The sequence below is a fragment of the Sebastes umbrosus genome, chromosome 5 (assembly GCF_015220745.1).
Source record: "Sebastes umbrosus isolate fSebUmb1 chromosome 5, fSebUmb1.pri, whole genome shotgun sequence".
In the NCBI taxonomy this organism is placed as follows: domain Eukaryota; kingdom Metazoa; phylum Chordata; class Actinopteri; order Perciformes; family Sebastidae; genus Sebastes; species Sebastes umbrosus.
The window spans coordinates 14,698,717-14,721,634 of NC_051273.1; the positions used below are offsets into that span (position 1 = coordinate 14,698,717).

The 22,918-nt window shown below is 38.1% G+C and overlaps 3 protein-coding genes across 13 annotated transcripts in view; 2 read left to right on the top strand and 1 right to left on the bottom strand.

Moving 5' to 3' along the window:
- p3h2 (prolyl 3-hydroxylase 2) overlaps window positions 1–3,417 on the top strand; it is a 90,956-nt gene extending 87,539 nt beyond the window's left edge. Inside the window, exon 16 of the mRNA XM_037769540.1 lies at window positions 2,185–3,417. Coding sequence (XP_037625468.1) covers window positions 2,185–2,277 — 93 coding nt within the window. The 3' untranslated portion in view covers window positions 2,278–3,417. The remainder of the gene's footprint in view (window positions 1–2,184) is intronic.
- Window positions 13–13,706, bottom strand: ccdc181 (coiled-coil domain containing 181). Of its 11 annotated transcripts, none has more exons than XM_037769552.1 (9): window positions 13,533–13,705; window positions 12,303–12,461; window positions 9,633–9,742; window positions 8,033–8,165; window positions 7,200–7,915; window positions 6,612–6,758; window positions 5,341–5,498; window positions 3,807–4,057; window positions 2,843–3,008 (listed from the first exon to the last, which is right to left on the bottom strand). In XM_037769552.1, exons 2-8 carry the CDS (start codon window positions 12,319–12,321, stop codon window positions 3,886–3,888), a joined length of 1,455 nt encoding a protein of 484 aa, XP_037625480.1. In that variant the 5' UTR covers window positions 12,322–12,461; window positions 13,533–13,705; the 3' UTR covers window positions 2,843–3,008; window positions 3,807–3,885. The 11 variants fall into 11 exon arrangements, with proteins under 11 accessions (XP_037625474.1, XP_037625473.1, XP_037625475.1 ...); XM_037769553.1 differs by having other exon boundaries at window positions 8,033–8,141; window positions 13,533–13,704; XM_037769546.1 differs by lacking the exon at window positions 2,843–3,008 and adding an exon at window positions 13–29 and having other exon boundaries at window positions 7,200–8,165.
- Window positions 13,707–15,040: 1,334 nt separating this feature from the next.
- Window positions 15,041–21,544, top strand: cpox (coproporphyrinogen oxidase). Its single transcript, XM_037769794.1, has 7 exons — window positions 15,041–15,756; window positions 17,071–17,214; window positions 17,314–17,424; window positions 17,539–17,680; window positions 19,290–19,508; window positions 20,430–20,534; window positions 20,636–21,544. Exons 1-7 carry the CDS (start codon window positions 15,204–15,206, stop codon window positions 20,718–20,720), a joined length of 1,359 nt encoding a protein of 452 aa, XP_037625722.1. The 5' UTR covers window positions 15,041–15,203; the 3' UTR covers window positions 20,721–21,544.
- The last annotated feature ends 1,374 nt before the right edge of the window (window positions 21,545–22,918 follow it).

The following is a 22,918-nucleotide window of genomic DNA, read 5'->3' on the forward strand; positions in this document are numbered from 1 at the left end:
GACACCATGCTAACTACGGAGGACGGAACCTGCAAAAATAAATAAATAAGTCATTAGATGTAGCAAAAATATTGAAAATAAATCAAATTAATTGGTAAAATATGACATGAATTGATATTCGTTTTGATTTTCTTATTTATTTATCTTTGTATTAATTCCCTTATTTATTTACTTTTATGTTTATTTTCCCATTTCTTTCTGTAGGAATTTCCCTTTGCATTTTACCCCTTATTTATTTTTTCTTTATACATTTCTGTCTCATTATGCAAATGAGGGGACTGTCAATCAACGTGTGTCATCATGGGGTCAGGGTGCATGACTATATGCTAGCTAGCTAACAGTGTCTGCTTCTGCTTATCAACTTCATTCCCGGCTCCGCACGTCATCAGCCCCCACTGCCGCCTCGTACCGCTACAGGTGTGCAGATCAGATCTAGCTTGAGCAGAGTCTTGGTGGCGTTGTCGCCGAGAGGCGCGGCATGTTTCCCGGCGACGATTGATCTGCACACCTGTACCGGTACGAGGCAGCAGCAGCAGGCAGATGACTTGCAGTGCAGTGCGGTGCCGGGGATGAAGCCTGGAGTCGATAAGCAGAAGGATAAACTGTTTAGGTAGCTAACATATAGTCATGCACCCTGACTCCATGATGACACATGTGGAGTGACATTCCCCTCATTTGCATAATGAGGCAGAAATGCAAAAAAGAATACAGAAAAAAATATGTTTGGGGAAATAAATATGGGGTGAAATGCAAAGGGAAAATCTTGCAGAAAAAATAAATATATAAATACAAATTTGAAATAAATGTATAAATTAATAAAAAAAAATTACAAATTTACACATTAGAGTAAATATAAGGAAATTAATACAAAGATAAAGAAGTTAATTAAAACAGAAATACAGTATCAATTTGTCACATTTTATCAATTAATGGCTACATTTATTTTTTTATATTTTTGCTACATTTAATGACAAATTTTTATATTTTTTGATTTGGCAGGTTCCGTCCTCCTTAGCTAAGACACTAAATTAAGATGCGTTTGTGTTTAGCTCCTCACACCACTTTGTATAAATAGAGCCATCAGAGAGCTGCAAGCATGGCTGTATACGCTTGTAGTCTTATTTCATCTGACTTGATCTCAAAACAGTGCAGCTTAAAGGGATGGTTTGGGTTTTTTGAAGTGGGGTTGTATGACTTACTTATCCATAGTCAGTGTATCACCTACAGTAGATGGCAGTCAACACGCCCCTAGTTTGGAGAAGCAGACGGGAGGTAAGCACAGAAGCAAAGCAATGTACTGCTGTGGACAGGGCCGGCAGCAAAACATTTTCTAGCCACCTAAAAACTCAAAATCCGTTTCAGTGTATGCTATATTTATGATATTTTCACCGCTTTACCTTGCCGTCAGACAGCCCTTTCTGACGGGGAACTGAAGCCGTTTTATTCATCTATGGTCTCTCCAAAGCCACCAGACTCCATTGGAAAAAACTCTAATTACTGTAATTTTACTGCTGCTGCTGTAGTATTGGTTAGTGCTGTTGTGTGACCTTGGTGAGTCCAAACTAACCAAAGTCACACAATAACACAAACAAACTCACTCATCAAGGCAGCGGTAGACCAGCAACCCCCGTGATCTGCGAGGTAAAATTACTGGGGGTTTTTTTCCAATGGAGTCCGGTTGCTTTGGCAAAAGCACAGATACCGACTTCAGTTCCCTTTCTCACAGCCCGGTAAACTAGCGAAAATATACTAAATATAGCGTACAAAATATGTTTTGCTGCTGTCCCTGTCCACAGCAATACATTGCTTTGGTTCCATGCTGTTACTCCGGTCTGCTGCTCCAAACTGGGGGCGTAACTGTGATAATACACTGACTAAGTACCTCATGCAACCCCACTTCAAAACACACTATCCCACAGTTTTTTTAATTCATAAATCGTGGAGGCATTATACTTTTGGGTTGTCCCACTGGAGGGAATTTCTTCAAATTTAGCACAAAGGTCACTGACCTCACAAAACACGTTTTTGCCCACAACTCAAGAATTCAGATTCTAATTATGACAATTTCACACAAATGTCTATTAGGATAAAATTAAATGATGACATGTTGGGACAGACATCGATGTAAACTGCAACTTGACTGGCTGGCAGAGGCGGTAATTCTAGTTTCTTTTCCTCTCCTAGGAGAGACTACAGGCAGACGAGGTGATCCAGGCGTTGGACACACAGTCTGTGTGGGGTCAAGGCCTCAACATCAACCCTAAAGATGAACTGTAAAACCCCATCCCCTTCTATCAAATACTTCTATATATTTTAACTATTTATTGAATCGACTTTTGGATCAGAACTTTTCTATTTTTGTACTGTTTGAAGTGCAAGATTAATAATGTCATTTTTGTGTTCTCAGTCGTATTTTTTGAATGTTTCTCTACACACAAGTACTTGAGTTTACCTTTTGCTCTTTGTCTTTCCCTCCAGTGACCGCTTCTAGTCTAGAAAAAAAATCCAATTCACTTTGTTTTATTGTACCTGGTAAGCAGGCGGTTTCATTTAAGACTGATCATATCCGTAATCTCACTGAACTGTGAAGAAGCCAAAGAGAAGAACGGTAGTTATCTTTTTTTTGTTTGTTTTGAGTTCTTGTTCTGGACAACATATCCAATATTCAGAAACACTATGTACAGATATAAAAAAAAAAAAAAATACTTTAATTTCAGTGGTCAGTATTTCAAAATAATCCACAAATGGTACTGTTACATATGCAATTATTAACATTATGTTATTCAATGTTTTTTCAGTGCCAGTAATAATTTTCAACGTAGGCAGTGCACTGTTTTTCTAATTTGGGTACCTGATTTTCAAATAGCACTCATACAAAGAGTTTAAGAAAGAGATATGTTCTAATATGCTGAATATTTAATGATCATGCACTCTGTCCTTCTCTGTGTGTCTATTACTTTGTCCACTTTTCCTCCTCTTGTTGGCGTGATGAATCACTCCCTTCCTTTCTAGGCACACAGAGCAGAATATACTGGTTTACATGTTCACTGACATGTTTTACTTTTATTTATGTTTTTAATAATAGACAGCTGCTGTCGTAACTGTCTGCATTTAATATGAGGAACTTTTTATCATAAAAGTTGTCAATCGTTCCTGTTTCAAGGAATACATATTTGTATCTATCTTTTATGTCTTTATATTTGTGTTGATGATAGGCCGAGTCGTGCACTGTAAATCCAATGGAAAGAAACGTACAAAGAGTTGCTTTTTTTTCCTACATAGATTCAAACTGCTAACCAGAAACTTAAATCCTGTCATATTATGAGGTTGGCCACTTTTGTTTCACTGATATTTAATTCTGAAATGCTGTAGCACACCAAAATGTTTGTGTACATGCCTATTAAAAATATAAAATTACATATATTTAATGGTGTATTTTTGTTTAATATATTCATAATCATTATTTTGTATCAAGCAATAATGCCTTTTAAATTAAGAAACTAGTATTTCATTGCTTTACAGTTTAAGCTGTTCAAGTAACCTATGGTAAACTTGAAGGTATATTTATGTAACCAAACACTCTCTGATAAAAGGCATACAGTAACAACTGGTTTAGCTCTTGTATTTAAGCTACGCCGCCCTGTAGTTTATGAAGAGCTCAATTTAAAGTGCATCTGCCACTACAAAGTAAAAAATCATTCACTCAATACATTTTCTCACACTGAGTAGAGGTCACTGCGGTGGATTTAACACAGCACAGAAATAAAACAAAACCCTAGCAACAATTCAACACAGAATAAACTTACATCTTTGTTGCCCAGTCTGTGGTTTTTGATGAGGGCTATGTGAGGTGTGAATCCAGCAGACATCTGGGATTCATTTAGTTCAGAAGTGGTGGGCCAGGTGTTCGTTGAATCTGAATGGCTTGGTTTCGTTGACGGTACACAGCAGATCCCTCATGCGTCGCTCGCGGCGTTCCTCCTGCACCAACCTGCGGGAGCGCTCTCGGGCCGCCTGCTGCTCCGCTCGCTTCTCCGCCCGTTTTCGCTTCAGCCACCTGAGGACGGGAAGAGGATCAGGAGTGAATTTACCCTTACGAAAAAAGCTTGTGAAATACAATCTCTCACATGTGAAACCAAATAGTTTGTCTTAAAATTCACACGTGATAAGAGACATGTTTTTACCTTAACATGTACATTTTAAGATAAACATGTCATCTCTAAATGTGTGAAAAACATTGGTAACACTTTATAATAACCATCATTCATAAATGGTAGTTAAGTTATTTTACTGTTTAACAATGAAATTATAATGTTTACTAATTATTAGGGATGCTATAATTTGTTATTTTATCATTAGGTTGTGTAATATGAAATACATATAATTTATATGGTATCATAGCTTATAAGAGACGATAATTAATAGTTTACTAAAGTAATCGGAATGTAACTAACAGTTTATTACTGTACACAACATTTTATATACTATATTAAGTATTCGATAGTGAATACCAAATGATTTGTAAACTTTTAAGAAATCCTTATCTATACGATTTACATCTATAAACATTACATAGATAGATGGACCCTAAACCAATGTTTAACCATTGACAAAGTATTAACTATCTATCTTAATGTTTATAGATGCTTTATAAAGTATTTAATAACAATTTAACAAGGTATTATAACCGTCAGTTGCAACTTTATAATAGCCATCCAAATAATGTTTATCGACAGTTTACAAACCAATTATTAACTATTAACAAAGTGTTACAAATATCCAGTCCATCTATCTATGTATTGTTTATAGATGTTTTACAAACAATTTCTTAAAGGTTTACAAATCATTTGGTAATCATTAAATACTTAATATAGTATATAAAATGTTATGTGCGTAACAATAAACTGATAATAGCTACTTTACTAATGTAATCAGAATTTAATTGTTATTATCTCCTGTCAGCTACGATACAATATAGAATTTATAAACTAATTATTTAATATAACACAAACTACTAATAAAATAACAGAAATTATAGCATTACTTATAATTAATAAACATTAGTTATAATTTGATGGTTAACAGAAAAATAACTATTGACTAAATTTTACCAATTTACGGTTCATAAATGATGGTTCTTATAAAGTGTTACCATTAACTTACTATTAAATAACTATGAATTAATTAATATTTGAATACTAACTAACTTTGTGTTATGAAAAAACAACAACAGTATTATACTGTGTATATGAGGATACAACATCAAGAGAAACATTGATAAACTTTGGGAAGTTGTGAAATAATTTGGCACTTGAAGTGAAAATGTAAAAATTAACTCACAGTTTGAAGGCACGTTCGCACTCCTCGCGGCTGCGTAGGAGGTAACCGCTGTCCTCCTCCAGCCTCTTCAGCTCCACCAGCTGTCTCTCCTTCTGCTGCTGCTCCTGCTTCCTCTGAAGCCACAGCCTGTAGGACTCCTCCGGGTCGCCGGAGTCTTTCTGCAGGAGGACGCAGAAATGCATCCGGTAAGAGTGAAAACAATGGAAAACATTTAGTATAACAATGTTTTTGAATTGCCCAGACTAGTGCTGTGATGTGCTTTTCCTTGTATTTTCTGTGAATGAGGTTGTTTGTTTGTTCAGGATTATTTGCTCAGCACACAAACAGTTCTTCTAAATAATACATTTATTTTTGGTATACTTTTATACCAATACTTAACAATAATTTTGAATGCATGACTTTTACTTCTAACAGTATTTTTACACTGTACATAAGTAGTGCTACTTTTAAGTAAAAGATCTGAGTACTTCTAACTAAAACAGTACTAAACTCTGATTAAAACAAATATAAGAGCATGATTTATACTGTAGACGACCGACAGTCCTACCCCTGACTCCACATACTGTATTAAAGGGACTATTTGTAACTTTCAGAAATGCTTGTTAACAGCGACACCTGTGGCCGTGAAATCAACGAAAGTCAGCGTCGGGCTCGCTCTAAATATACCTGAACGAGCGTCGCTCAAAACAGTGAGGCGACACACGTCAGCTAAAACCGCAATATCACTCTATATTTCAGCTGCTTGGCAGTAATGTTAGCTGACCAGACGAAGGTCTCTCCATGAACATGATTTAGATCTGATCCTAGTGTTGGCTTTTCCTGCCTAAGTGCAGGCTGAAGCAGCGGGGCTCTACAGCGTGTCTCCCTGCTCTCTCCGCACGCAGCCGGAGAGAGCAGAGGAGACACCAGCACCCGGTCGGTAACGAGAAGACAACGTAACTCTCTGAAGAGCTCCGTCACTTCACAAGACACGGGAAAGCTCTGTTGGTCTGGAGGAGCTGCAGCATTTATTTCTGCCCAAATGTCCCCTGTACATTCACTAGATATTCTCAGAGCTAAACTAACTCTTCTGCAGTGTGTAGTGAGCGCGCGTTCCCGTCTAGAGGTGGAGGACGCGGCTCCGGCCACACACGAGCGTGCATATGCGAACGCGCATGTGTGCCGACCCGCTACATTTATACGCTTAAAAAGTTACAAACAGTCCCTTTAAGCCTATACCACTGCTGTACATCTGCGCTTTGTTATATCGGTGTGCCCCCTTGTGTTTGTACCTTAGAATTCCTACTCTCCATCTCCTGGGCTCGGTGGATCCTTTTCTTCTCCTCAGACTGCCCTCTCTTCTTCAGCAGCCAGGCCTTAAACGCCAGCTCGTTCTCCTGCCTCTTCTGCTCCTCTTCCTCCTGTTTCCTTTGCTCTTCCTGACATAGGAAGCAAGAGAGAACAACGATTTAAGAAATTACCAACAAGCCTCAAAGTCGAAATGCTGTTTTGTTGTTTTAATGTTAGATGTGCTACTTTCACTGGTGAGATTTAAAAGGATAGTTTGGGTGTTTTGAAGTGGGGTTGTGTGAGGTATTTATCCATAGTCGGTGTATTATATTTTTGATATTGATTTTTTTAGGTGAGCCTTTCTTTTAGGTGACTAAAATATGTTTTGCTGCTGGCCCCGTCCACAGCAGTGCATTGCTTTGGTTCCGTGTGGTAACTCCTGTCAGCTTCTCCAAGCTGGGGGCGCGCCGACCATTATCTACTGTAGGTAATACACTGACTATGGATAAGTACCTCATACAACCCCACTTCAAAACACCTGAGCTATCCCTTTAAGAATGTGCAAACGTTTCATTAACCTTCTTTCCTACCTCTCTGGCCAACATCTCCTTCCTCTCCTGTATCCTCTGCAGCAGCTCTTTCTGCTGGGGGGAGAGGGAGTAGGTGGCCTGGCAGGGTATCCCGGTGGCCGACTGCACACGCCGCTTGCTGTCTCTCCTCTGGCTGCCTCTCTGGCCGTGGCTGGCTGAGCTGGGCCTGGTCCTGGGCTGAGCTGGAGGTCTGGGGGCACGGAGGTGATCAATGCCGGCACGAGGATGAGGAGGGGAGGAGGACTTGTGGGTCTTACCGGAGCTCATAGTCTGCTCCGGGTGACGGGGGGAGGAGCTGTCACTGTAGTTGTTTGCTATGGGAGGGAGAAGTCCTTGACTCTCCACCTCTTTCAGGCTGACCAGGTCAAACTTACCATCCTTTTCTACAAGGACTCTGCCCTCCTTTACACTTCCCTCACTGCTCTCCCCAGCCCTGCCAGATCCTCTACTCTCCTCCCGAGGGGAAAGTTTTAGCTCAGAAAGCTTCCCTGACATTTCAGTCTCTGCCTCTGAATCCTTGTTGCCCTGTGCCCCCTCCACCTCACCAGTGTTTCCATTTTGCAGTGGAGGCACCACCAGGTCCACCAGCGTTGCTTTAAAATGCAGCCGCCTGCGCCTCGTCATATCCGGAGCTTCCTGGTCCCGCAGCTCCCGATTAGCCTGTTGGATCTTCTCCAGAATGTACTTCTTCTCCTCTTCTGTCTGGTCCTCCATCCCTGGAGGAGGTGGGACTATAGGTGACGATTTATTTGGGCTGTCTCTGTCTGAGTCATACTCTAATGGCTCCATAGGTGAGGGCCACCTCTCTTCATCTTCTTCCTCTGTTTTCTTACCTTTCTTCTCCTCCTTGTGGCTTTTCGGCTTTCTTTTCTTTCCTTTCCGTTTCTCATCCTCCTCTAGTTCTTTGTCAATTTCTGCTTCTATGTCGACGTAGTCAGGGCCCTGTGGGGAGGAAAGACAGACACACTGCGTTCATGAAGGTAAATGAATGAGCAGCATCAATACTTAGCAGGTAATAGGTGTGCTGGTGTGATAACAGACATGTAAGTGTGTTCATCAATATTGCATCCAGCAGTGGCGTACGGTGAAAGTATGTCAGGTTTCACATGCATACAGAGATGTGTGCCAGGTCGGGTAACTCAACACTACTCACTGGTACACTTTCACAGAGCAGGGTTAGGGACATATGCAGCACCCAGTCAGTGCAGTAAGTAGAGCAGCACTCCAAACGTAGTTTCACACAATAAAACAAAGAAGCACGGTGCTGGTAGAAATTTTTAATTCGTTTTTATTCTATTTTAGTTGTGACTTTTGAATTTCATTTAGTTAAGTTAGTTTTCAGAGTGTGTTTGCTAGTTTTAGTACTTAAAGGGAGATTTGGCAAGTATTTAATACTCTTATCAACATGGGTGTGGGAAAATATGCTTGCTTTATGGAAATGTATGTATATATTTATTATTGGAAATCAATTAACACAAAACAATGACAAATATTGCCCAGAAACCATCACAGGTACTGCATTTAGAATAAAATATATGCTCAAATCATAACATGGCAAACTCAAACCCAACAGGCAACAACAGCTGTCAGTGTGTCAGTGTGCTGACTTAACTATGACTTGCCCCAAAACTGCATGTGATTATCATAAAGTGGGCATGTCTGTAAAGGGGAGTCTCATTGGTACCCAAAGAACTTAATTTTATTCACATATCTTGAGGTCAGAGGTCAAGGGACCCCTTTGAAAATGGCCATGACAGTGTTTTTTAGCATAAGTCTGGAGTGTTATGATGCCAGTATCTTCACTCTAGCTTTAAAACTGAGCCCGCTACAACCTAAAAATCACAAGTTGCATTATGTGTTAAAGAAATTTGTGGCGTTCAAACAAATTTGCGTTAAGGCGTTATTATCGTGTTAACTTTGACAGCCCTAATATTTAGTTTTACAGTAGTTCTAGTTTGTTATTGTTAGGGCCAGGTATAATGTCTCAGAAGTACGTTGCTAAATAAACACACAAAATACATGGTTGGAGAACTATGTAGGAATGGCCATAATGTTTAATGTTTAATCTTCACGCCATTTTAGAGTCCGATGTGAAGCAATTGTGACACAGCGCCATCTCCTGGAAGGTCAAGTCCGTTCAGTTTCTGTGGGTCAGTGTCACAAGAGTTGACAGAAATTCATGCTTCATCCATTTATTGGTTGTGATATATTATAGCTAAAAAGATAAACAAATTTACATTCATTTTTATTTAATTTATTAGTTTTTCACCCAGGCAATATCGATTCAGTTTAGTTTTAGTTTTTCTTGAAGGATATAGTTTGCATTTAGTTTCAATTCCCTAAAAATATTTTTCTCTGCTTATTTTCGTTTCAGTTTACTATAAGAACCCTGATGCAATTAGCCTGTCCAGTGATCTTAGATAAATTACTTACCTGGTCCTCACTCCGGCTTTCCTCGCTGATCAGCCAGTCCAGATCCTTCTCAAAGTCGTCCTCATATTCCTCCTGAGGCTTTTTGGAAACCACCTTAGTCATAATCTTCACTGGAAGAAGATCAGAGACAAATTTCAGACAAGATTCTTTTTTACTGTACAGTAGGTCACTACGGTGCTGAAACCCTTTACTTAACCTCTTCCACTCGTTGAGGGTCTCTGCACCTTCAGCCAACTTTACTGTCTTTCAGAGTCTGGAACAGGCTCAGTTTTAAAGTTAGAGTGAAGTTACTGGTGCCATACGAAACTAGAAAAACCTAATCCATTGGTATCACGCATGTCATGCTAGCTTGTCGGGAAATAATGCTCCAAAGTTGGGCTAAAAAAAGCAAAAAAATGGCCATTCACATGGCCATTTCCAAAGGGGTCCCTTGACCTCTGACCTCAAGATATATGAATGAAAATGGGTTCTATGGGTACCCACGAGTCTCCCCTTTACAGATATGCCCACTTTATGATAATCACATGCAGTTTGGGGCAAAAACTGCAGTTTTTGCATGCATTATAAATGTGTTATTTTTGCCTATTCTAAAATAATGTCTTTGAATATTTCAGCATACTGGGGTCCCTAAACAGTCTTTGAATTACATTAATTGGGTTTCACTGTTAAGCTGAGACTCTTGTGGATCCAATGAGCCCAACTGTATTCATTTGTGATGATGTAATGTGATGACCATTTTTTTTAAATATGACCTCACTGTATAAAATGACCTGTGGTGACCTCTAGGATAATCACAGCCCCATGAAACTTTACAACTACAAACTAGAGACCTAGGGCATTCAGAGGATGGATGACTTTTTGACAATAAGGGGGTTTCTGAGCAGTTTCCAGAACAGAAAGCACTTGGCGACAAGTGTTTGGTTTTTTTTGCACCAAATCTGTGTAACAAATGGCATCAACCCAAAAAATTGCTGCAACAACTTATGAGACATAATAGAGCATGGGAATGGCCATCACAAACTTCCATCATAATGTTCTAATCTCTCATACACTCTTACACATTTGAATTAATTAATTCATTTCTATTTCTGATTTATGGAAGGAACAACTTGACACACAGTGCTTATTCTTCATGTTCCCAGCTTTCAGATGATGCACACCACTTCTATGTGATATGTACTGTTGACCTGCTATCTCCCCCTAAAGACCCCCTGAACACCCTAAAAAAAAGACAAAAATGGGTCTATGGAAAAGAGGGGTGGAGTGGAAAATAAATTACTTTTTATATCAAAAAGTCATAATTATGTGCAGAGAATCACTACCATGATTGCTTCCATCCATGCAGTTTTACTCTCGCACTTATTTAAAAACAATTGCAAATATTTCTAGTAGGCTACAAGGTGTGGTTCATTTAGCCTATATCTAATAACATTGTAACTTGTAATTACTTTCTCTAATAGACACTTTAGACACCTTGTAGATGCAGACATTCCAAACACATTATGCTTTAAGTTATTTGGCTCGCTTTACTCACAGTTGTGGTGACTTGTTTGGTTTGCTCTAATACTCTAATAAAAATGATAAATAAAATAATAAGTAAATGATAAGTAAACTTAGCTATCTTTACGTTAAACGGTAAACGTTAACGGTTGAGTCTCTCGTCGGCGTCTTCAGACACTAATTGCCAACACCTGATTCTAATTGGCTGATGGAGCATTTTGGGATTTGTAATCCTGTAGTTCTCTATGGCCTACAGAGGTCAATATTGTTTTGATCATTCACCCAAACAAAAAATAGAACTGGCTCAAAAGTATATCTTATCTTATCTTATTTTTTGGTTTGATACCATTTGTTACACAGATTTTGTGCTAACTCTAACCTTTTTTTAAATTACTATTATGTAATATTAATATTAAAATACTATTTTTGCATTTTATTTGAATACTAGGATTTTGTAGATATTATTTTTTAAATGTATTAATTTATCTTTTTTATATATGTTTTTATTTTTTTATTTTTTTTATGTTAATATTGTTTTGCATTTATTTGATTTGTGGACCAAAATGTGACAATGTTCATATAAAAAATCAATAAAATATTAATTATGAAAAAAAAACTGCATTTAAAAAAACGGCATGGTTTTTGCCCCAAACTGCATGTGATTATCATAAAGTGGGCATGTCTGTAAAGGGGAGACTCGTGGGTACCCATAGAACCCATTTTCATTCACATATCTTGAGGTCAGAGGTCAAGGGACCCCTTTGAAAATGGCCATGCCAGTTTTTCCTTGCCAAAATGTAGCCAAACTTTGGAGCGTTTTTTTAGCCTCCTTCCTGACAAGCTACAGCCTATGAAAGACAGTAAAGTCGGTCGGTCTCAGGGGGTTAACAGACATCATTGACATCATTGGGCAGGTGTTAAACCCTGCCATTTGAAGACCTATATAACTGTGGATATAGCCATATAACAGTCTTTTAATTCTGAAACAGTTTTTAAAACTTTTGGAAATATTTATGCCTTAAATTTCAGTGTTACAATTATCAGACACATGGCAGTCTCATTAAAGTAGATATTCTGGTGCAAATAAAACTTAATTTAATACAAATAATAAAATATGACTGGTATGTAAATTGCATTATAATGTGGACATTGCAATAATGTTTTATTTACCATTATATGGCCACCTCATGACATCAAGGTAGGTGATAGCCAACAGAGGTTAGAGGTTGGATGATTGGCAATGCTAGATATCATATGACCTGCATGACTGTTAACAGACATACAATACATAGCCTCGCCTACAGTAGAGTACGGCACAGATCAGGGTATCTATGGGGATAATCAAAACAACATCACACAAATCCAATTACAAGCAAAACATACCAAATTATACATTCACTTAAAGGTCCCATTTCGTGCTCATTTTCAGGTTCATACTTGTATTTTGTGTTTCTACTCGAACATGTTTACATACTGTAATGTTAAAAAAAAACTTTATTTTCCTCATACTGTCCGCCTGAATATACCTGTATTTACCCTCTATCTGAAACGCTCCGTTTTAGTGCATTTCAACGGAATTGCAATGGAATTGCAACGGAATTGCGTTGCTAGGCAACAGCTTGGGTCCATGTTTACCTCCTGTCAGTTTATGTTATTCACATACACTGCAACAGGAAATAAACTGGGACACATTTAGAGAGTTTACATTTAAAACCGTGTAATGGTCTAAATATTGTACATTTGTGACCTCACAAATGGACAGAAATTGTAACGGCTTGTTTTAAACGCACAGTTTCTGAATACGGGCTGTGTATTTCTCCGTATATTGAACGTTTTAATAGTTTAACAGTAATTATATATCACTTAAACCTACTTTATAATATATAAAAGACATGGAAATCTCACTTTTTACATTATGGGACCTTTAATATTTTTGTGTCCCATGGATTAAAGGGGCACCTGGGTTTTGGGATTATTGTGGCACTAATTCCCAAACATCTCACATCCCATTACAGAACAGCACTATAGGCTACTTGTGATGGGGATTGGTCGTCACCTATTGGACAGAAACCAGTACTACTACAAGGTTACCAGTTAACTATTTTTCTTGTTGTTTTTTTGGCACAAATATGCCCTCTGCTCTAGGATATGTTTACAGTAGCTATGGTTCTGTTGTGATTCAATTTCACTGACTACAAAGTGACGAGTTTATAGACTATCCTGTTTATTTGTATAGCTCTATGGGCTATAAAAATAAACAGGACGGAGACAGAATTACGAGTCTGACTTGTAGGGCACAGTTCGCACTAAAAGGAATCACATTAATCAAAAATGTTTTTGCTACTGTGACAATAACACCAGTAAAAACAAATGTGGCAATATGATTGTAAGTAAACTCACCAGCAGCAGGCTTTTGCGTATTATTCCTGTTGAGTTAAAAAGCAGTGAAAGAAGAATACATCCAGCCGTGTTGTTTTGAGACTAATTGACCCACATAGTGCCTGGTAGTCTGCAGAGCAGCACCTGTGTGCACATAATCTGCTTCTAGTCCTTCTGCAGCCCTAACAGGTTTAATAGACCCGTCGTCATAGAGACCGACAACACGCTTTACTACTTGCGCATGCGCACACGACACAGGGCTAATGAAATCTCCATGTACACAAGTATAAACAGTATAAACAAGGGAAAACAGACAAGTTGTTTCCCTTCCGTAAAAAAGACCATAAATAATCGTGTAGGGAATTTTAAAGGTTTACTATAAAAATTAAACATCACTGTCTGTCTATGCCAGTTACAGTATCATAGGAGATAACGTATCAATAAAATTCCCTCAGTGAAATTTAAAGGTCCCATATTGTAAAAAGTGAGATTTTCAGGTCTTTTACATTATAAAGCAGGTTTAAGTGATATATAAATACTGTTAAACTATCAAAATGCTCAATATACGCAGAAATACACACAGCCCGTATTCAGAAATTGTGCGTTTGAAACAAGCTGTTTGGATTTCTGTCCATTTGTGATGTCACAAATATACAATATTTAGACCATTACACGTTTTAAACGTAAACATTCTAAATGTGTCAAGTTTATTTCCTGTTGCAGTGTACGTTAATGACATCAGCTGACAGAAAGTAAATATGGACCCAAACTGTTGCCTAGCAACACAATTCCATTGCAATTCCATTGAAATGCACTAAAACGGAGCGTTTCAGACAGAGTGTAAATGCAGGTATATTCAGGCAGACAGTATGAGGAAAATAATGTGTTTTTTTAACATTAAAGCATGTAAACATGTGTTCTATTAGAAACATAAAATACAAGTATGAACCTGAAAATGAGCACAATATGGGAACTTTAATTTCGGGCATATAGTCCATAGAAGAAAACGATAAAGATTTGATAAATTATCCAAATAAATAAATAAAAAAAATCTATCTATACCAAATTTGTAATGCTGGGATATTTAAGATTGTTTTATGAACAAAAGTTAATGTAAGTCTGAACAATAAATATATAATATAATTCAACTTCTGTCTGTATAGATAGATAGATAGATAGATAGATAGAGAGATAGATAGATAGATAGAGAGATAGATAGATAGATAGATAGTAACTTTATTGATCCCGAGGGAAATTGAAGTTTCCAGCATCACAGTTCCATAGTGCAAAACATGTTAGTAAAAAGGCAGTAAAAAAGTTAGTAGTGCAAATAATATTATATTATACAGTATATTGTAACTACTCGTTTGATGAAAAACAGAAGCACTTGAACTCGTCTTTATTGTAAAACACAAAATACGGAGCATTTGAGGAGTCCATGAACACAACATTTGATTTTTAGCCGCAGTGCATTTTGGGTCTTGAAGTCCGCTGTAAGGCTTTCACTACCTGGAGAGCTTGACAAAGAACAACATTTCCCATGATGCCTCTGTCACTTCCGTTGAACTATACACACCCCCTTTGCCTTGACGCACTGATAGCACGGAAACACACAACTTCTGATAATGTTTTGAGTTAAGTACACATTAACTTATCAACGCAGAGAGAAAAGAGCGGTAATATCTCCTACAAATGGCCTTCATAGTCTTCTACTCGGTGAACAAAACGGCTCAAATCACCGCGAGGCGATGTTTGATGTCACATTTAAAGGGGGTTGCCAGTTCAGGACGGTCACAGGTACAGTTATCCTGCATTCACAGCCCGCCGCCGCCGGTGACTACGAGATGGTTTTCCAGGGGCTCCGGTGTTCGGTTCATGTCCCACGGGACCGCAGGCAGATCCGGAGCCGGGCGGACCAGAAGAGGAGCTCTGGTGCTCACTGGAGCCGCAGTAACAGCGGCAGTAGTAGCAGGGTTTCTAGGCAACCACTTCCAGCGCGCTGACATGGCAACGAAAGTCTCCCAGCAGGAGGAGAAGAGAGAGCACCAAGAGGGGGATATCCTGGAGAGATGCAGGGGCTTCATGTGTCCTCCGGTGACCGACATCGGTGTGCTGCAGGCGAGGAAAGAGGAGATGCGTACGAGGATGGAGATGCTGATCATGGAGACGCAGGCCGACTTCTGCAACGCCTTGCAGGAGGTGGACGGTGGGACATTCAAGGTGGACCAGTGGCAGAGGAAAGAAGGTGAGATCAGCTGAGATGATTTAATGTAAACTCCAAGATTTTGATTCCCTCTCTGACCAAAATACAATACATCTACTTCTATCGCCATAGAAGCTGCAGGATATGTCAGTGCATGTCACAGCCTCTAAGAGACAACCACAACAACAACAACACATAATAGATGTAACTCACACTCTGCCTTTTATTTACTCCATTTATCCTTTGATATTGCAATATATTGTTATTAATTGTTTTTTATTTGTTTGTTTGTTTGTTTTATTGACACAACAAACATTAATTACTTCTTTATTGTTTTCTTCCATTAATAATAACATGCAAATATCTATATATTGTAATTTGCTTAATGAATTGTATATATGTATATATATGTTTTTGTTTTTATTTTGTTCTTGTTTTATTTTTATTTATTATTGAATTGACGCTTTGGCAATATTGTTCACCTGACAGTCATGCCAATAAAGCAAATTGAATTGAATTGGTGATGAAACTGCAGATCCATGTTCCTCCTTTTAAGGTATGCATGAGATTCTTGAAGTATTGGGAGCTTCAAGTGTGCTGCATGTTTATTGTGCTGAAAGCAACGTGGTCACAGATGCATACAAGAAACGCAGCCTTAAAATAAGATAAGATATACCTTTATTAGTCCCGCAGTGGGGAAATTTGCAGTGTACAGCAGCAAAGGGGATAGTGCAAAAAACAAGATGCATCAGCTAACACAGTAAACAAAAAAAAGAGCTAAACAAAGTGTAACAAAATATGAACCATTTAAATAGAAGGAAGTATAAATAAAGGAACAGTATTGACAATAAACAGACTATTAACAAAATTGCACAAGTGGAAAATGATATTGCACAGTATGAATTACACCTGAGTAGTCCTGATAGACAGTTGGTGTACAGTAAAGTGCAGTTCTTGTCAGTTTTTGGTGTGTAAGTGGTCTACTGGGAGCAGTGCTGGTTGTGGAGTCTGACAGCTGCAGGAAGGAAGGACCTGCGATAGAGCTCCTTCACACACTTCAGGTGGAGCAGACTGTCACTGAAGGAGCTCTCCAGTGCTTAGATGGTGTCCTGCATGGCGCGGGAGTCATTCTCCATCATGGATGACAGCTTAGCCATCATCCTCCTCTCTCCCAGCACCTCCACTGTGTCGAGGGGGCATCCCAGGACAGAGCTGGCCTTCCTGATCACTCTGTCTAGTCTCTTCCTGTCCGCAGCCTAATCTTTAAAAAGCCTAATCTGTCAGGAAATGGAGCAACCAATGCCATGTCAGTCTCTTTCAATGTATTCCCCTTTGCCCCTGTGTGTGTTTTGTCAGGTGGCGGAGGAATCAGCTGTGTGATGCAAGATGGAAAGGTGTTTGAGAAGGCAGGGGTCAACGTGTCAGTGGTGTTTGGAAACCTGACCGAGGAGGCCGCCAGGCAGATGAGGAGTAGAGGGAAAGTCCTCAAAGGGAAAGATGGTACGTTCTGTTAACTTGATATGTGTATGCAGAGGTAGCCTACATTCAGAGTAACATGTAATGGATGAAGTTTCATGTCATGCTCTGTTTTCCTCTCAGGTAAGCTGCCATTTTGTGCCATGGGTGTGAGCTCTGTCATCCACCCCAAGAATCCCCACATCCCAACAGTGCACTTCAATTACAGATACTTTGAGATCGAAGAGGAAGATGGTGAGTGTCGGTCCTTGACGTCAGCTGTCGTGTCTTGGTGTCAGTGACACTATTGAGTGCATGAATGAATGATGACCCTTGTTTCTGTCTTCCTTCCCTGCGTGTGTGTTCCAGGCACTAAACAGTGGTGGTTTGGTGGAGGCACAGACCTGACTCCAGTTTATATTAATAAAGAAGATGCGTTTCACTTCCACAACACCCTGAAGGAGGCATGTGACAAGCACCACCCGCAGTACTACCCCGACTTTAAGAAATGGTACGCTTTGACTCAAGATTAGTCCTGCATTTGTGAAATGTCTCAGCACGTACGCATGTGTAGGTCTGATTTGTGTGTGTGTGGATTACAATGGGTGTATCCACACTGTAGGATGATGATAAGACGAAGTCTCTGCCTAAAATCTGCAGTTGCAGAAAAACCGTTGAGCTATGGCGTTAGCTAGTGAATGACCATTAGGGATATGAAAGGGACGGGTGTGGTTTATCTGATTTGGCTTGTAGTAAGTAAAGTTTGTCAACTTAATTTGAAGTTGAATTTGTAGTGGAACAGTTAGGCATTTTTGGAAATAGGCTCATTTGCAATCTTGCCGAGAGTTAGATGAGAAGATTGATACCACTCACATCTGTATGTTAAATATGAAGCTACAGACAGCTAGGTTAACACGGTGTTCGGGCATACACAGATCACATTACTTGTCCACCGGCCCTACCGTCGTTTTGCTTTTTTATAGAAATAAAACCCATTTAGAAGAAGAAGAAAGAAGAAAAGGCACTTTTATTAATTTCATTTAGTTCATTTTTGTGTATCAGCACCGTGTTATCAATACATAGTTGGATTACGATGATGAGAGAGTTGACAGACATGATGATTTGGTGTCAAAGCAAAAAGCAAAAGCGCCTATTTGGCAATATTTCGAATTTAAAGCCAATGCTATAAGGCACTGGTTCCCAACCTGGGGGTCCCCCATTAGGGGTCGCCAAAGCTTCACAGGGAGGTCGCGAGGCCTTCTCGATTTTAAAAGGTGTATGACAACTTTTAAAAAAAAAAAAATACAGTTGGCCTTTATCGCAGTATTTCATTCATTTCTGTGATTAAATCTAAATGAAATTGTTATTTTTCAAGTTTGGATTATTATTTAGAATATAAACTTCAAAATTAGAAAAGTATTCAAACAACTAAAGAGTTAATAGAACAATGGCCAGGCGTCAGGGAGAAGAAAACAAAAAAAAGAAGCCTATTAGGTAAAAAAAAAAAACATAATACAGAGATTTGTAATGAAAGTTCCTAAAAATAACAGGAAAACTCATCTCTGATGCAATATACACAGGAAATAATTTGCTCAAAATTCATCCAAGTCACTAGTTTTCCACAAATTCCTGCAGTTATTGCGTTCACTATTTGGGTTAATTGAACATCCATAAAATATGTCCCTTATTCAGGGGTAATCAGCTTACTCAATGATAGAAAAGGGGTCCCTGAAGGCAAAAGGTTGGGAACCGATGCTATAAGGGAACCGTAACGTTAATGTGGCAATCGCTGTGTGAAGGACGGAGTGGTCGCAGCCGGTGTGAGCGGCGCAGCAACGCCAGGTAGAAACCTGCAGCCCCGCAGCGAAAGCTGGACCGGAGAGGCCAGACTCACAACATCATATTTAACACGCAAAAATGAGAGTACATTTTGATTCTCATTTAAATTCCCTTATAAACTCACTATAGATGTGCTTTCACCTGACTTATTTTTAATTAATTTCCTCCTCTTGCCTTTGAATAATATATTTGCATAGCCCAGATCTACTGAATATTTTAAAGTCAAGCCCTGGTTTAAAAAAAGCAACAACAGCTATTGACTGATGTATTTGTATCTTCAGGTGTGACCGATACTTCTACATCCGGCACAGAGGAGAGACTCGGGGTCTAGGAGGGATCTTCTTCGATGACCTGGAGTCCCCGAGTCAGGAGGAGGCATTCAGCTTCGTTAAGAGCTGTGCCCGCACCGTGGTGCCATGTTACCTGCCCATCGTATACAAACACCTGAACGACACCGTTACTGATGCAGAGAAGGACTGGCAGCAGGTACGACGAGGAAGGTGAGTAAAAGACGCACAAAAGATCCGGTGGCTGTTGATGAGTAATGTATTCATTTTACGTATGACATGGTCAAAAGGAGATTTCGTATTTTATAGCCCATTTTAGTTCAATGACTCAAGGCTTTTCAAACTAGTTCGCCCAAATAAACCTAACCTTGATCCATCAGAAGTAAAGGCCAAATTTGACTTCTCCATACATAGCATTACGTCTTAAAAAGTCAGCAAAATCAACTATGAATTAATTGATTAAATTTGCTTATGATAGGTGATCCATTGCAGTTCACATTTAGTTCCCTTTATTTTGTAAAAGGTAAAATAAAAATAAGACTTTAAAACCCATTAATGAGGTGCACAATTATTTTGAAAAAAGGTTTGATGTGGACTCGGACTCCATGCACAGCCTGTGTAGTCCAAAGCTGTAACATAAATGTAACATGTAAACATAAATGCATTCACTTTGAAGACTTTAATTACCATGCAACAATTACTTATGCTAAAAGCAAAGATGACTAAATGTTCACAATGTTGGATTACCTACATATCTCAAGCAAGTTTTTAATGAAGTTTATCATTGATTTGAATCCTCATTCAAAAATGGTTGGTTTGCTTGTTGTTGTGGATTAGATTAAGGCACTTAAAGGTAGGGTCGGTAATCTTGAGAAACTCGCAAGATTTTACAAATGATCCAACTGAAAAACCGACATGATTGGACGTGATTATTACTGTCCTGCGACAGCCACAGGTATCGGATTTCTTTTCTTTTTTTTGTCAGAGCAATTGATTTATTAATAGCTGTCGGGATGTAATTTCAACAAATTTAACAAAATATATTTGAACAGCACTACCAACCCTACCTTTAATATATCTTAAATCCCATGAAGCTAGGTGTCTACAGTAGGTTTTGTGTGTTTTATGTTGCAGATATGTGGAGTTCAACCTGGTGTATGACAGGGGAGTGAAGTTTGGCTTGGCTACGCCTGGCTCCAGAATTGAGAGCATTCTCATGTCCCTCCCCCTCACTGCGAGGTAAGATAACACTAGTTGGAAGCATTTGCTAGCACTGCTCTTTTATGACAGTAATGAGCTGTCGTGTGTTGCTTGGTAATAAACTCACCCTTCATCCTCAGGTGGGAGTACATGCATGAGCCTGCCAAAGGTACCCTGGAGGCTGAGATGCTGGAGGCATTACGAAACCCCAAGGAGTGGGTGTGACCACAATGTTCACAGGTTTGCATGTCAATATGGACAAAACCTCCAGGAAACCGTCTTTGTTGTATTTTATAATGGTGTGACCTGTTTGACTTGATCAGCAGAAGTTAAAACTTTTTACCAAAATAATATTACATTGCACTTGCCCGCAAAGTTTTTTAATCTGCGATGGTACTTTTCTCTTTTTTCCATTTGCTATGTGTGTCCAATCAGCCTTGATAACACTTAAACACATTGAGATTGCAATACTACTGGTGGCCACATGTGGTCATTGTACCAGCTCTTAGGCCATCTCGCATTGATGATGTGCTCCTTTTTAAGAAGTGCCCGTGTCAAACATTAGCTGTGTTTTTTTTCTATGTCTGGGCTAAATGTGGCTTGCTCTACTTGAAGCTCTTGAGCTCTTCTCTCCTGTAACAAAGCACTTAAAAGGGAAAACAGGGACAAACTGAGCCACTGCATGTATGTGTGTTCCACCACTGGTATCAGATGTTAATAAATCCTTATGTTTCAGTGCATCTGCTCACAACAATGGATTATTTTTGACAATCAAGGCTAAATAATAATGGACTAATATTGGACAGATCCGTCTTGAGCCCTGTTTACGTTGTGGATGGTTGCTCAGTTGTCATTAATGAGTCACTTCCTGGTTTGTTTGAACAGTAGTAAAACAATAGTTGGATGTTGGATCATGTTCCACAGAGAGGATGGATGTGAATCATAGGCCAGGTGGCATTGAAGAAAGAACAGTGTTTGTAAAAACAAAATTCCATTTGAAATGTAAAAATAATTTATAGCTTACAGTTAATAAATTGTTTTTTCTGCTACCTTTTAAGACTTTTACTTCATCCTCAATTTCCCTTTAATGTACCTTTGAATCTTCACAATCCACTAGCGAGAACACTGACCAAAGCATAGCAATGTATTATGTGTTTGTAAAATGATGGATGTCGTGAAAAAGTCATAGTATAATATGACGTAAAATATCATAGTATAGCATGTAACCAATAATGTAATTATAGTATGCCATACAAATCTCATAAAAAAACAAAGTATAGTATGCCATAAAAATGTAAAAAAGGTTCATAGTAAATACCATGAAAAATGTAAAAGAAATCAGTATAGTATAACATAAAAACATAAAAAACAGTCATAGTATAGTGGGTCATTAAACAATATTAAAAAATGTGATGTAATAAAAAATGTAAAAGTCAAAGTAATGGATGTCAAAAAAAAAAAAAAGTCATAGTATAGTAACTCATAAAGTGAGAAAAGTCATAATATAGTATGCCATAAATTTCTAATATGATATGCCATGAAAATGTCAAAAAAAATTAAAACACAAAAACTAAAAATAGGTCACAGTATAGTATGTCATAAAAAGTAAATATAATAAACATAAATATAATATATATACTGTGGATGCAGTATGTATATGTATGCCCTATTTTATTCCTTAGATTATCAATTTGCTTTTACTTTTACTTGTGTGATTTCCCCTTTTATATATAATTATTTTATGAGCATTGTTGAAAAAACCAGCGACCAAAGATTTTCATTGCCAATGACTGCTTTGCAAGTAGAGAAAGAGTAAAGAACTTTGAACCTTACTATAGAATGTCATCAAATAAAATCATAGTGTAGTATATGACATACAAAATGTAAAAAATAAAAGTAATGGTATAGTATGTCGAAAAATGTTATGAAAAAAAGTCATGATATAGTATGTCGAAATATTTCATGAAAAAAAGTCATAGTATAGTATGGTGAAAATTTGTATGAAAAAAGTCATAGTATGGTTTGTCAAAAAATGTCATGAAAAAAAGCCATAGTATACTATGTCGAACAATTTCATAAAAAAAGTTATAGTATAGTATGTCAAAAATGTCATGCAGTATGTATATGTATATTTACCTGCCCTATTTTATTCATAGTATAGTATGTCAAAAATGTCATGAAAAAAAGTCATAGTATAGTATGTCGAAATTTTTTATGAAAAAAAGTCATAGTAGAGTATGTCGAAAAATTTTATGAAAAGAGGTCATAGTAGAGCATGTCGAACAATTTTATGAAAAAAAAGTCATGGTATAGTATGTCGAAAAATTTTATGAAAAAAAGTCATAGTATAGTATGTCGAAAAGTTTCATGAAAAAAATTCATGGTATAGTATGTCGAAAAGTTTTATGAAAAAAAGTCATGGT